The 15,698-nt window shown below is 49.8% G+C and overlaps 1 protein-coding gene across 2 annotated transcripts in view; it reads left to right on the top strand.

Moving 5' to 3' along the window:
- Eya2 (EYA transcriptional coactivator and phosphatase 2) overlaps window positions 1-12,180 on the top strand; it is a 91,111-nt gene extending 78,931 nt beyond the window's left edge. Inside the window, exons 10-15 of one of the 2 annotated variants that reach the window (XM_038330702.1) lie at window positions 2,183-2,241; window positions 4,631-4,791; window positions 6,866-6,980; window positions 7,639-7,760; window positions 9,942-10,042; window positions 12,100-12,180. In XM_038330702.1, coding sequence (XP_038186630.1) covers window positions 2,183-2,241; window positions 4,631-4,791; window positions 6,866-6,980; window positions 7,639-7,760; window positions 9,942-10,042; window positions 12,100-12,180 — 639 coding nt within the window. The remainder of the gene's footprint in view (window positions 1-2,182; window positions 2,242-4,630; window positions 4,792-6,865; window positions 6,981-7,638; window positions 7,761-9,941; window positions 10,043-12,099) is intronic. The other variant, XM_038330703.1, reaches the window with a different exon arrangement.
- The last annotated feature ends 3,518 nt before the right edge of the window (window positions 12,181-15,698 follow it).

Raw genomic sequence — 15,698 nt, 5'->3', positions numbered from 1 at the left:
GGTAGCGTCTAGCAAGTGTCACGGCATTTTATGAAGTTCGAAATGCGATCGCTACTGTTGTCACACTTTAGCGCCCCCGACAATCCCCTCACAAATGAGAAAAGCAGAGCCTCTTCGCGTGCCTTTCCCCTGACGTCAGGGAAGCCCTGGGAACCTGACAGGGGAGGAGGGTAGGGATATGGGGCACTGTCTGACCCCCGCAGGGCTCTCGGGCCCGAGAGGGCATTCTGTGCCAGGTTTGCCAAGCGCTGTGAGACTCCGGGTGCTCACTTTGTGTCCTCTGTGCCTGGGTCTGTGGAGTCAGCCTTGCATCTTAAATGCCAATCATCCGGTGGCCGGGGATGCTGCTCAGTTGACAGAGTGCTTGCCTGGCATGCGCGAAACTCAGTTCCATCCCTGTACTGTATGCCCAGCCCTCAGGTGGTGGAGGCAGGAGATCATCCTTGACTGCATAGTGAGTCAGAGGCCAACTTAGGCTACGTAAGACTCTATCTCAGGAGAAGAGAGCTGTTCACCAACTTGTCAGGCGGGTTGGTCCTGGGACCCTTCCTCATACAGGCCAGCTATGAGGGGAAGAGCCAGATAAACACTGTATGATCAAGTGAGGCTAAGCCAAATGGGAGAAACTGCAGATGAACCTCCAGGCCCTGGGGCACAGCCAAGTTCAGTTCTAAATGACACGGTCCTGGAACTCAGAAAGAGGTCCCCTTACTTTAAATGCCGGCCATCATTTCAAAAAATACTTTGGGAGGGTCTGGGCCTACAGCTCAGTTGTTAAGAGCACTGGCTGCTCTTGGCACAGGACTCGGATTCGATTTCTAGCACTCACATAGAAGATCATAGGTCAGTAACTCCAGTTCCAGGGGATCCGACACCCTCACAGAGACATACATGCAAGCAAAACACAAATGCACATAAAAATAAAATAAATAAATGAAAGAAAGAAAGAACCAATTTTTCTAAAACAAAAAAAAAAGAAGATGAAAGCCATTCTGACATCAGCCTTTGGCCACTACATGCACCTGCATGGGTGAGTGCACAAGAACGTGTACACACATGAGTTAGCATGCACACGTGTGTGCACGCACAAGCTTGCATGAACACACACACTTTGCAGCATAGAATGGGCTATACAGCTAGACCAGCTAACAAGCCCTTCCCTGAAAAAACTCACTGAGCTAGTCCAGAAGTCGGATGTTGACATATTCCTTTCTCCTAGAGCAGCGCTGTTCATAGAACTTTCTGGGTTGACAGAGATCTGTGCATCTTGCTTTATGGTGTCCTCCAGTCCACGTGATTGGTAATGCGGGATTAAAGACAGGAGGGAAACCTAAGGCACATGGTGGCCTGCAGAGCCTGGATGAAACAGATCTCACTGTGTTGTGAAAGTTAACTAGCACCCACCTGATGACCAGGTGACACCGTTTCCTAGAGACTTGGGGAGCCTTGGTGTCCCCCAAAGCCACACTAGTTACGACCTTTTCATTTGCAAAGGTCACTCAGCTGAGCTGGTCACTTACCTGGTATCTCTTCGTGGCCACGTGCTTATTCATATGAGAACCAAAGAGAAAAGCGGCTAATACTTAAGGCAAGGCCTTAAACTTTCGGGACAAAACCCAGACCAGCTCCCAAGAATGCCAGCTCCAGGGCTCACAGTCCCTCATCTGAGGAAACACTCTTAAAACCATCGCCAACCGGGGGGTTGGGGGGAGGATGGCACACGCCTTTAATCCCAGCACCCGGGAGGCAGAGGCAGGAGGATCTTTATGAGTTTGAAGCCAGCCTGGTCTACAGAGCAAGTTCCAGGAGTCAGGGCTACACAGAGAAACCCTGTCTTGAAAAACCAATAAATAAATAAATTAATGAATGAATAAATGAATAAATGAATAAGGTGCTAGGCTGGGAATAGCCCAGTTGTTGGTGTTTGGTTAAGAGGCCTGAATCCCTGGTCCTGTCACTAGCACAGCATAAAGTAGATGTGGTGGTGCACACCTATAATCCGACACTCGGGATTTGGAAGCAGAGGATCAGAAGCTCAAAGTCATCCTCTGCTACGTAGCAAGTTCAAGGTCAGCCTGGGCTACATTCAACCTGTCTCAAAAAAAAAAAAATCAAACCAAAATATTGATCAGCTCCACTTCAGACTAACTGGAACGCCTTTGTCCTTATCGTGTTTCCACAGGACTGTGACCAAATCCACGTGGATGATGTCTCATCTGATGACAATGGCCAGGATTTAAGGTAAGGATTTGGGGGGGGGGGGTCTAGTCAAGCATGGCTGCTCATGCTTTTAATTTTAGCACTCGGGAGGCAGAGGCAGGAGGATCTCTATGAGTCTGAGACCAGCCTGGTCTACATCATGAGTTACAGGACAGCCAGGGCTATGTCGAGAGATCTTTTCTAATTTAGGGAGTCAAAACTTCTTCTGTGCTTGGGCATAGCTCAGCAATACAGTGTTTGCCCACTCTTGGGAGGCTAAGGCAGAAGGCTGGCAAGAACAAAGCCTACCTGGGCTGCAGAGTGAGTTCAAAGCCAGCCTGGGCAACCTAGCAAGATCCTGTCTCAGTAAGTTAACAAGAATAAAGACTAGGGCTATAACTCGGTGGTAGGATGCATGCTTGGCACTGGCTTAACTCCAAATGTGTTCATAGTAGCCTAAGAGAGAAATGGATACTCTCATTGTCTGTAGCAGAGACTGCCCCCCACTTCTGCTCCAAGCTGAGGAGTTCCCTTCCCACTTAGAGACCTCAGAACAAGTCAAACTGGATTCTTGGCTTTACCACCGAAAGGATAAGCCAACATGGATTTTTTAAAAATTAATTTTACTGTGTGCAGGTATGTTCATCTGAGCATGCGTGTGCGGGTATGTTCTTCTGAGCATGCGTGTGTAGAGCCGTAGGTTACATGTCTTCTTCATTCTCCACCTTGTTTTAGTTTTTTAATTAATTAATTTGCTTTTTATGTATACAATATTCTGTCTGTGTGTATGTCTGCAGGCCAGAAGAGGGCACCAGACCCCATTACAGATGGTTGTGAGCCACCATGTGGTTGCTGGGAATTGAACTCAGGACCTTTGGAAGAGCAGGCAATGCTCTTAACCTCTGAGCCATCTCTCCAGCCCATTTTAGTTTATTTTTGATATAGGATCTATCCATAAACCTGAACTTACAATTTTGGCTAAGTTGACTGGCCAACACTCTAGAGCCTCCTGTCTCTGCCTCTCAAGCACCCCCCAGCACTGAGGTCATAGGCCTCCATGAACTGCATTCTTCATGGGTGCTGAGAATCCAAACTCAGGTCCTCTTGCTTGCTCAGCAGGCAATTCACCCACTGAACCATCCCCTAGTCCCAGATTTTGAGCACAGAGTTTGATAGATAGAGAGATGTTTAGGGAAAGAATAGGACTCAAAGGAGCCGGGCGGTGGTGGCGCACGCCTTTAATCCCAGCACTCAGGAGGCAGAGGCAGGCAGATCTCTGTGAGTTTGAGACCAGCCTGGTCTACAAGAGCTAGTTCCAGGACAGGCTCCAAAGCTACAGAGAAACCCTGTCTCGAAAAACCAAAAAAAAAAAAAAGACTCAAAGGAGAGGCCATTTTATTGTCCTTACCATGAGATAGGTAGGCAAGTAGATAGATGAGATATAGATAGATAGATATAGATAGATAAATAGTTGATAGCTGATAGATAGGTAGGTAGATTGATAGATAGATGATAATGATAAATGATAGATGACTGATAAATGATAAATAGCTTGATACAGTGATACAGACAGATAATTGAGAACTGACTGATTTTATAATAGACATGATTGACAGATTAATTGAGGTTTGACAGGTAGGTAGGTAGGTAGGTAGATAGATGATAAATGGTTATAGATAATAGATTAGTGATTACTAGATGACAGATAATGATTGACTGAATGATAATAGAAAGATTGATGGTTGATAGATTATAGATCAAGAAATAGATGACAGATGAAAGATAATAGATGGTTGATACATGACTTTGATTGATTGATTGTTTGTTTGATTGATTGATTGATTGATTGATTGCAGAAAGACAGATGTTGACATCTGTAAGATCCTGTTGGTTTGGGAGTGTAATTTACAAGGTTTAAAGAGTAAGAAAAGCTCAAAATTTAAGTGAAGTTTAAAACTTAAATAAAGGTACATGAGCCAGTTTACTTATCCCTCTTATCTTCAACTTTCCTTTCGTAAATGAATGCATTTGAGGCATGTTGTTTAAATTTAGGGATGAGAGAGGCGTGCCAATATGGTCAGACTCAAGGTTACGGACACTCTGGCCCTCAGTGAGTACAGTTCACTGGTGCTTAAAATACCATGGGGCCAAGATGGAGACTTTCTCAAGCTTGTCCACTGCGTGCAGAGGTGACGAGAGTTCCCCAACAGAGTCTAGGGGTGCAGTCTGATGCCCAAAGACAGAAGCAAGAGCTCTTCTTGGCCCCAGCAAGCATGCAGCCATCTTCAAAATCTAATGAGAAACTGCCCCTCTAGATCCACATCCAGGCACCGAGTGTATTCATTCAGGGACCCATGGATACCCCAAGGCCACCACAGGCCCAGGGACCTGGGTCTCCCCACACTAATACCACCCTCTCCTGTCTCTCCAGCACATACAACTTCTCCACTGATGGTTTCCACAGCACGGCACCGGGGGCCAGCTTGTGCCTGGGTACAGGTGTGCATGGCGGCGTGGACTGGATGAGGAAACTCGCCTTCCGCTACCGCCGGGTGAAGGAAATGTACAACACCTACCGCAACAATGTGGGTGGTGAGTGACCAGCCAGACAGAGGAGATGGGGGAGTAATGGAAGACTGAGCTAGGTGCTCCTGGACCCTGCTGTGGGCCAGGCACCATTTTGGAAGGTTCTGGAAGGTTTATGACTACAAGAATACCAGTGGGCTGTCTGGCTTGATGTGTATGTGTGAGTGTGTTCATGCACACTGTATGGATGTGTTCATGGATGTGCACACAAGTGTATGTAGGTACATAATGGATATGTGCACATGAAAGCTGGGTCTATTGTCTTCCTCGGTCACTCTCCACCTTACTTTTTGAGACAGGGTCTCTCACGGAGCCTAGGCTTGCGATTAGGCTGGGCTAGCTGGCCAGCGAGCCCTAGGGGCACTCTCGTCCCAGCCTCTAATCACTGGGATGACAGGCTGGTGCTTTCTACATGATGCTGGGCATCTGAACTCGGGTTCACAGGCATGCACAGGGGAAGCACGCTAGCTACTGAGTCATCGCCCTAGTCTTTGCTGGCTTTGACGCAGAGCCTTTCTGTGTAGCCAGGATAGCCTTTATCTCGCAGCGGTCCTTCTGCCTTGACCTCCCAAATGTGGTTACAAATGTCTCCCAACCACTCCCAGCTTCCTTGATGTCACATCTTGTCCCAGAACACTCGAGCCCCATGGAGTCCTCTTAACACTACGAAAGTCACTTAGATGGCAGACTATATCTGCTCGTAGAAGATACAGACGGGCTGGAGAGACGGCTCAGAGGCTAAGAGCACTGCCTGCTCTTCAGCAACCACATGGTGACTCACAACCATCTGTAATGGAGTCTGGTTCCCCCTTCTGGCCTGCAGACATACAGACAGAATATCGTATACATAATAATAAATAAATAAACAAACAAACAAATAAATAAATAAATATTTTTTTAAAAAAAGATGAGGAGGATAAAAAGAAAACAGTAATGGGGATCTGTAATGGAGCATGCAAAGGTCCTGAGGTAGGCACACACCTAGTGTGGTGACTAAGAATGAACCCTGAGGCTAGAAGAGAAAGACACTAGAGCCCTGGCGGGGAGGTGAAGCTGGCAGCTTCAACAGGATCTGGACTTTATCTGAAAGCTTAGCTGAGAAAGACAGTTCAGAAACATCCAGGTAGGGCTCCAGAGTCAGCGACCAGAACTACCTTCGTTCTTTCTTTCCTGTGCTAAGCAAATGTGTCAACCCTTTGCAGGGCCTGGTTCTTCATCTAAAGGACAGAACACAATTAGTGCCCACCTCTGGGACTTCTGTGAGGATGAGAGGAAGGAGGTCACACTAAAAGCACATGCTCTGTGCATAGTAAGAGCCCAGTAGAGTTAGTCGTTAGTGTCTTCTGCTCTGTCTTTTTGTCCAACTTAATGGTTCCAGCCTTCAGCCTCCATACATTCGGTGCTTGTCACAGTACCAAGTACATAGAAGATAATCTCGAAATATTGCATGGATTGTGGTGGGGGGTGTGGATGGGCAGGGAGGATGGGTGGGTGGACGGGTCAGATGGATGGGTGGTGGGTGGGTGGATGGATGGGTAGATGGATGGGTGGGTGGGTGGGTGGTGGGTGGTGGGTGGGTGGATGGATGGGTAGATGGATGGGTGAATGAATGGGTGGTGGGTGGGTGGGTGGATGAATGGGTGGTGGGTGGGTGGGTGGTGGGTGGGTGGATGGATGGGTAGATGGATGGGTGAATGAATGGGTGGTGGGTGGGTGGGTGGATGAATGGGTGGTGGGTGGGTGGATGGATGGGTGGTGGGTGGGTGGGTAGATGGATGGGTGGTGGGTGGGTGGATGGGTGGTGGGTGGGTGGGTGGGTGGATGGATGGGTGGTGGGTGGGTGGTGGGTGGGTGGGTGGGTGGATGGATGGGTCGTGGTGGGTGGGTGGTGGATGGTTGCGTGGGTTAGAGTGGCTGGGTGGCTGGGCAGATAGTTGGATGGATAAATAGTGTATGATCTGAGAATGAAGAAGATTGGTGAAACTGAGTTGACTGAGAATGATTTGAGCTCCACTACTCTCCCCCCACTCCCCGAGTTTTTTCTAACATGAGGATGTCCTCTTTATTCCCTTTACTGCAGGCTTGATAGGCGCTCCCAAAAGAGAGACGTGGCTGCAGCTGCGTGCCGAGCTGGAGGCCCTGACTGACCTCTGGCTCACCCACTCCCTGAAGGCCCTCAACCTCATCAACTCTCGGCAAGTGGCCCCCCTCACTCGTGCACAGTAGTAACATCTCCATTCCCTCACTTGGCAGGACACGTGGAGGGGCCTTCCCAGCTCTCAGTTGCTGTTTTCCCAGGGTGGGCTAGAATTTAACTCTTCAAGGCCCAGTGGGCACCCACAGGGTGTAGCTGAGACCCATTACCTCAGGAGACTTCCAGGCTCAGAACTGTGCTGTTCTGTGGAAGTCAGCCCTCACCTGTCCAGATAGGCCCATATCTGTTCTGTGTCACATGGCCTGGAGCCTTGTAACTAATGAACTCGCAGCTCTTAAAATAGATTCTTGCTTCTAAGGAAGGAAGGAAACTGGGGCATACCTTCAATCCCAGCACTCAGGAGGCAGAAGCGGGCAGATCTCTGTGAGTTCGAGGCCAGCCTGGTTTACAGAGCCAGTTCTAGACCAGCCAGAGCTACACAGGAAGATCCTGTCTCAAAACCATATAAATGAATGAATGAGGAAGGCGCCACCCCACTACACACCAAGGTCAGGCAGCCTCAGGCCAGAAGCACCAACAGTGTCCCTGGGCATCACCCTACCTGAAGGCACCCCAGCCAGATGACACCCTGCCCCATGGCTTCAGGAATGGCCTGGTAGTGCCTTTGGGTCTGACACAAAGTTGCCTTTGTTCCCCAGACCTAACTGTGTCAATGTGTTGGTCACCACTACGCAACTGATCCCAGCACTGGCCAAGGTCCTGCTGTACGGCCTGGGCTCCGTATTCCCCATTGAGAACATCTACAGTGCAACCAAGACAGGTAGGAGGGGCTGGGGTCGGGCATGGAAGGAACTCTCACCCCCAGCAAGTAGGGCTCAGGCCACAAACAACCCTCACACCCTCCAACAATGGAGCTGAACTGTGAGCACGGGTCTGGAGAGACAAGAAACAGACAGGGCCCTGTTTGCTCTCAGCCCCTTGCTGAGTTCCTCAACAAATCCAAGGAATGGTGGTGGCTTTCTTTTTCTTATGAGGAGGCTCATTTTTTAATTCTTACGGCCCAAACGCACAGGACTTAAAAAAATAAACCTAAAGGGTTGAAGAGATGGCTGAGCGGTTAAGAGCACAGGCCACTCTTCTAGAGGACCAGAGTTCAATTCCCAGCACCGACATGACAGCTCACCACTGTCTATAACTCCAATTACAGGGGATCTGACACCCTCACCAGACATACATGCAGGCAAAACACTAATGCACATATAAAATAAAAATAATAAATTATAAAAAGATAATAAACCTAGGTCTGGGGAGAAGGCCTAGTGGGTAGCATGGGACCCGAGTTCAGATGCCCAGTGACCACCTGAAAAAGCACTGGGCATGGTGGCACAAGACTTTGATCCCAACACTCAGGAGGCAGAGGCAAATGGATCTCTGTGAGTCTAGGACAGCCTAGTCTACACATCGAGTTCTAGGCCAGTCAAGGTTACATAGTAAGACCTTGTCTCAAGAAAACAAAACAAAAGTACACACAAAAAAAAACAAAAACAAACGAGGCATAGCTTACATGATTGTAACCCCAGCACTGAGCAGGCACAGACAGCGGCCTAGATGAACTGAAGAGCACCAAGTTAAGTGAGAGACCCTGCCTCAAAAAACTAAGGTGGAGAGAGATCCAGAAGACAATGGACACTGACCTCTGGCCTCCATAGCACCCACGTGGGCAAGAGCACCCATGCACACCCACCCGAACATACACGCATACACCACATATACACACAAAATCTAGTTAGTTGAGATGGTTTTATTTTTTATTTATTTTTAAATTGCATTCTTTTATTTTGTGTGTGTGTATGATGCATTTTGTGTGTTGTATGTACACATGTATGTGTGCATGGACATGCACATGCCTGTGTATGCAGAGGCCAGAGGACATCAGGGAGCCTCCTCTACCACTTTCCCTCCAACTCCGTTTTTGAATCAGGTGTCTCCCTGAACCTGGGCCTTGGCTCATTTGTTTATTATTTATTTAGGCTAGGCCAGCAGCCAGCAAGCCACGGCTATCCCGTCAGCTTGCACATATGTGGGCGTGGTGTGAGTGTGCATGCATGGGTATGTAAAGGACCGTGCCTGGTTTGTTACATGGGTGCTGGGATCTGAACTCGGGTCCTCATACTTACACAGCGAGCATTCTTACCAGCTAAGTCATTGCACCTTTTTGTTTTGTTTTGTTTGTTTGTTTTGTTTTTTGTTTTGTTTTGTTTTTCGAGACAGGGTTTCTCTTGGCTTTGGAGCCTTTCCTGGAACTAGCTCTTGCAGACCATAGACCAGGCTGGTCTCGAACTCACAGAGATCCGCCTGCCTCTGCCTCCAGAGTGCTGGGATTAAAGCCGTGCGCCACCACCACCCGGCTTCATTTTCCTTTCTTTTTAACTTTTCATTGTGGGCAAACAACATGATTATTTTCCGTGGTTCTGAGAATTGAACTCAGCGCCTTGCTCACTCTAGGCAAAAGTTCTACCACTGAGCTACATCCCCCAGCCCTCCTAGCTTTATTTTTTATTTTGAGATAGGGGCCGACTTTAAACTTGTGTTTTTTCTGCCTCAGCCTTTCAGGTAGCTGAAATGGCAAGCCTATACCACCACACACTTGGCAACAATATAAACATTTTTGCTATTGTACATTTTGGGTTTCCAATAATAGGGACTAAAGGGGCAGGGCAGCGGTTTCTTTGTTAGTGTATGTTGCCAAGGCCCAAACAGCAGCACCATAGACGGGAACCTGCCTTCCACACTGCTCAGGCTCTTCCTGGGACAAGCTGCTCAGATTCTCTGGGTGGCTGGAGTTGGCCACCTTCCAGTGAAGCTAATTGCAGTGTTGAGCTTGCTGTAGGACAGATGACAGGGTGGCAGTGGCTGTCCTGGATAGCTGCCACCTACACTGTTTCACCCTTTGTGGGAACTCGGAGCTCTGATCTCCTCTCTTCCTCTCCACTCCGTGCAGGCAAGGAGAGCTGCTTCGAGAGAATCATGCAGAGATTTGGCCGCAAAGCTGTCTACATTGTGATAGGTGACGGGGTAGAAGAAGAGCAAGGAGCCAAGAAGGTACCTGCGGCCTTGGGTGGCACGCCTGCATGCGCGCGCGCGCACGCGCGCGCGCGCGCACACACACACACACACACACACACACACACACACACACACACGGGCTCTGCTCTCCTAGGCGGCTCACTTTTGCAGATCCGTCCCGAGTAATTTCCTCCACAAATCCCCCTTATGGCTCTGGCCACTGCCCCTGGCATCCTGGCCCGGTTCTGGACCCCAGGGACACTGTGGATCAGCAGGGCCAACGCACGTGCGGGCATTTTATTTCATGCTCAGGGGCAGCAGGTTCCAAGAACGCTTCCCAGCTAATAAAGGCAGCATTAGGCTAATGAAAAAGACAATCCCACATCTGTGATCTCAGCCTCCAGCAGAGCACAGGGGCTTTTTTGGAAAAGAAACAGCTGCCTGGACCCTGGATCTGGTCCTGTCAACAGCACCCCAGAGAGCTGCCACCCCCACCCCAAGGCCAGGCAAGCTCCTAGTTAATGTCCCTAAGCTTAGTTCAGGGACCTGCTTTCTCCCCTCACTGCCATTTAACATATCCCAAGGAAATGCAAATGTGTTTAGGGTCCCTCAGGGAAAGAGAAGAGGCAAAGCCCAGGAGGCCGCCCTGCTATTCTCTCCCTGACAGAATGACTTCAGTCTGTCCCTCCCAGCTCAGCTAGGTCCCCTGACCTAGGGCCCACAGCTGCCATCTTCTTCCTCCAATTACCCTTGTCCCCTCTTGTCACAGAACAATGGCCTCTGATGCTGCAGCCAGTATGAGGGCTGTGTTAGCTGAGCACCTACTGTATGCTACCCACCACTCAGCCAGCACACAGACTGAGCACCTACTGTATGCTACCCACCACTCAGCCAGCACACAGACTGAGCACCTACTGTATGCTACCCACCACTCAGCCAGCACACAGACTGAGCACCTACTGTATGCTACCCACCACTCAGCCAGCACACAGACCGAGGACCCGAAGTACAACATGCATGACAGGGAGTAACAATAGCTTGGGGTGGGGGCATGAAACAGAGATTGGACATAGGGATTAGTGGGGTGAGGGGGCAGGTGACAGGTCCAGGTAGCGGTCAAGGCGGGCCTCACTGAGAAATGAACAAAGACAGGACAGCGTGTGAGCTGAGCAGGTAGCAGGGAGAAAAGACGTGAGCTGAAGATCTGCAGGCAAGGGTGCTCTCAGGGTAGGCAGGGCAGGGCTGGAGGAGAGATCAGGGAGCTGCCCAGGTGCCAGAAGGGCTACGGGCACTATGGAAAGAAGAAAGTCTTTTCAAAGTGTGCCTTCCAAACTTTAAGTTCACCACGCAGGGCTGGGGAGATGGCTCAGCGGATAAAACGGTGAACATGAGGGCCTGAGTTCACGCTCTCTGTATCTGTAAAAAGTGTGTGTGTGTGTGTCTGGGCACTGCGGTGGGGGGGAGCAGAAGGCGTTAAGAAAACAAGGTGGAGGGCTGGAGAGATGGCTCAGAGGTTAAGAGCATTGCCTGCTCTTCCAAAGGTCCCGAGTTCAATTCCCAGCAACCACATGGTGGTTCACAACCATCTGCAATGAGGTCTGGTGCTCTCTTCTGGCCTTCAGGCATACACGCAGACAGAATATTGTATACATAATAATAAATAAATAAATAAATATTTTTAAAAAAAGAAAAGAAAAAAAGGTGGATCCCAGTCTAGCTGAGCTCTGAGCTCAGTAAGAAACCCTGTCTCAGAAAACAAGTTGGAAAGATGAAACCAGTTGACATTCTTCACTGGCCTAGGAATACCCTTCTTGGGACACCCTCCCCCGCCAGGCACCTGCAGAGCAGAAACCCCCATTCTTCTTTCAAGGCCTGATACAAACTTACACCAGTCTCTGGGCCACCCCAACCCATCTACTGCCACCCAGAGGCTGCCTCTCAAGATGTTTTGCACCTGCTGTGCCCTGGGGGAGCAGAGAGGCTGGGCCTCACTGGGGGACGCTGGGCACATGGGGCCTGCCAGTGCTCTGGGACCCTCCAGGCTGGCTGGGCAACTTGTTCGAACACACCTAACCGGATGCTTTCTGCCGTAGCACAACATGCCCTTCTGGAGGATATCCTGCCATGCCGACCTGGAGGCTCTGAGGCACGCTCTGGAACTGGAGTATCTATAGCAGGGAGGGTGGCAGCCCCCGCCTGCCACCCACCTCCGGGGCCCCGTCATCTCACTCCATGAGAGCCCTGGACACCAGATTCTGGGTAGGGGCCCTACACCAGGGGACGCGTCCCACAGCCTTCTCAGAAGTGTTCTCTTCCCTTGGGGACAGAGTCAGGCTGTAGCTGAAACCCAGAGGCCCAGTTGAGGGAGGGTCAGCTGGGGAGGACACGGGGGCAGCTCATCTTGGTTTCTTGTTTTTATTTATGGACTGATCCCATCCCTCACGTCACCCGCTGGTCCCTGTGCTGTGGTTTCTTGGCTGTTAGTCTGGTTTGGGGTTCTAAACTGGCCGTGCGGTGGTTCCCAGTTCTGTGCTTCAGGGACAATCATTCAGTGGACGTTGGTGAGGGAGGCAGTCTGGGGCTGTGGGGATGCCTCTTGCTTCCTTTTCATTTTTCCAAGCCCCTCCCTGATGTCATGTGGACAGTGTGCGCGTGCCTTATGCCGCCATCTTATTTTGTAGGAAAAGGGGGACCCCGGGAAGGAAGAGGTACTCTGTGCTGATAGATACAGGCATTAAATAAAGCCACGTTTACATTTGAAGTTGGAAGATTGTGGTGACTTTTACCTGTTGTTTAGGCTTCCACGTGTTGACCTTTTCAAGTTGCAAAATAATAAAATCCAGTTTGAACCTGAACTGGTTTCAGTGACATGGGGAGGGGGCCTCAGCTACAGCACACAGTATCTGTATCTCCTTGACCAAATCTGAGCCATGTTCTGTCCAAGAAGCTAGATTTAGGGATGTTGGCATTAAAACGAAACACATAGCTCTCACCTCAAAGGACATACGAGACAGTTTGTTCTGCAGCCATGGCCCAGGGGTACATATTAGATTACCCCAAATTCCATATCCCAGCACGGTGACAGTTTCATGAAGTCTCATAACAACGGAGCAAAGAAGGTCATAAACTCAGACATCTTTAAATGCGCACTGTGGGGAGCGTCAGGTGGACGGGTAGCTGCAGAGCTAGGCTCTCCTGCTGTCTGACGCTCAGCTTTCGCGCTGGTGGAACCTGTGGTCTGTCAACGCATTTCAAAGGTTTCCACTCTCGTTCACAAAGGTCAGGCACAGTTGGGTACAAGAAATGGCTGTTTGGGGGGCTAAGAATTGCCTAAGATAAATTGTAACTGGGCTCTCAGCAATCGTCTACACTGTGAGCCAGCCTTTAATGAGAGCTCCCGATCAGACAATGACTTCTTTTCTGGGAACTCTAGTCCTCCTGGCTGGATTTCCTCAAGAACAGACAGCTGAAGGGCTGGTCCCCAAAGGAAAGTCACCAGCAATGGTGAGCTATTAGCAAACAACCTAGGGAAAGGGTAGTGAGCTGCCAAATGTTCTATAGTCAAGCCACGTCCATCTAGCTCGTCATGGGTCTGGGCTTTGATGAGGACAGGATATAGGTTAATGAGTCAGTGTCGGGGCAGGAAGGATATCAGAGAGGTGCTGAGGACACTGTGAGCTTGTCGCTGCGCAGGACCAAGTCCGTCTGACACATGGGCTCCTCCATGAAGGAAAATACAGGGTCCCTGGAGCCACACTGAAGATGGACTGTCATGGGAGCCTCAGAGTTAGAAGACTGTTGCCAGAAGACCGTCAGCAAGTGTGGTAGGCACTTCCTGATTAGACTCCACATTGCATTACAGAATATTTCGGTAGACAAAGGAAGGCACGCACAACAGTGGTCTCGTAAGATCGCATGCCATATGGCATAGCTTCAGCTGTCAACTTGACACAAACCTAGTCACCTGGAAAGGAAGAATTGGCCTGATCAAAATGGCCTGTGGGCAAGTCCTGCAAGGCCTTTTCTTAATTGCTAATTGAAGTAGGAGGGCCCAGCCCCCTATGGGCGGTGCCATCCCTAGGCAGGTGGGCCTGGACTATATAAGTCAGGCAGCTGAGCAAGCCAGTAAGCTGAGTTCCTCCATGGTCTTCACTTCAGTTCCTGTGTCTATGCTCCCGCCTTGACGTCTCTCGCCGGTGGACTGTGACCCGGAAGGGTGAGCGGAATACAGCCTTTCCTTCCTTAAGTTGCTTTTGGTCAGTGCTTTCACCCAGCAGCAGAAAGCAAACCAGGGCACTGTCGTGGTCACGTGATGATAATCACCTAACAGCACACTTCTCAGAATTTAGCCCTAAGTGGCCGTGGAGCTGGAGATGGCTGGGTGTGTGGTCAGGTGGGTCATGGCTACTGTATGGTTAAGCAGGTGGGTCAGGAGTGGGTATATGCTCAAGTGAACGGCTACTTGAGCCACTGGAAGACAAAGATGAGTGGATGGCTAGGGACCTCTGTTGAGTGCTGAGCTGGAGGGCTGGATAGATCGTGGGCGCATGAATGAACAGAAGGTTGGGGGAGCTGATGAGCAGTTGGGTGAAGTGAACAGAGGAACAATAGCTGGGATTAGTGGTTAGTTAGAAATAACGGATAGATGGTGGGATGGGGAAGAAATGATCAATGAGTCACTTTGGAAGGCGTGTTGGTTACTTTCTTCACTGCTGGAACAAAATGTACGATGAGAACAACCTAAGGAAGGGAGGGCATATCTTATTCACACCTGGAAGGTGCAGTCCATCAAAGAGGGGAAAGCATGGGAGCAGGAGCTGGGAGCGGCTGGTCACGCTCAACCACAGACAGGAAGCCGAGAGACGAACACTGGTGCTCAGCTCACTGTCTCCTTTTTATGCCGTTTGGACCCCCATCCCAAGGCTGATGGGTCACTGAGAGCAGTGCAGTGGTTGCTGGGTATACAGATGTCAGATGGCTTATGGATCAGACAGGAAGCTAAACGGAAGCAGAGTGTAAGAAGGTAGACAGGCAGCCATGGGAGTGGACTGTGGTCAGACAGACAGACAGACACAGGCAGATGACAGACAGAAGGTTGGAGGCCAGAGAAATCCTTCTAAGGAAAGGAATGAAGACAGGAAAGTGGGGGAGTGGATAGGACAAAGGAACCCTAAGAAAGTGCTGGGGGCCCAAGGCTAAAGCAGAGGATGTGTGGAACCCAGTTGGCCTTGGATTGGGGATCTTATTTTAAATCTCGTGAAAAGACCTGGGAGGATGTAGACCACTGTGTGGTCTAACTGACGCTTTCCACACACCCGGCTTTGAAGGGAATATTGTGGCCTGGTGGCAGGGCTCCTTCCTGGATTTCAAGTTTTGTTATTAGGTTTTTCATTTTATGAGCAACATAAACTTTATGGCACAGATCTCAAATCTCACCATCATGATGTATTTACACGACTCCATTGAGGTAGTTACGTCACACGGATCAAAACAGAAGAGTCCGAAAGGCCTGCCTGCTCCTGCCCCCTCAGCTCCATACCTCCACTGCACTGGTTTCTGTCTCTGGGCCTGGTGCACATGGGCTCAATTGTAATGTCCCCTTGGTGCTTAGCTTCCTTCCTGTGGAATGTCCCCAGGTACAGTCATGTGGTGGCTTGAACCCATAGTGTATTCTGACTAAGATGCAGCCTTG

This window comes from Arvicola amphibius, chromosome 5, assembly GCF_903992535.2.
Source record: "Arvicola amphibius chromosome 5, mArvAmp1.2, whole genome shotgun sequence".
NCBI lineage: Eukaryota > Metazoa > Chordata > Mammalia > Rodentia > Cricetidae > Arvicola > Arvicola amphibius.
The sequence above is the reverse complement of the archived record's forward strand: the minus strand, read 5'-3'. Positions and strand labels throughout refer to the sequence as shown.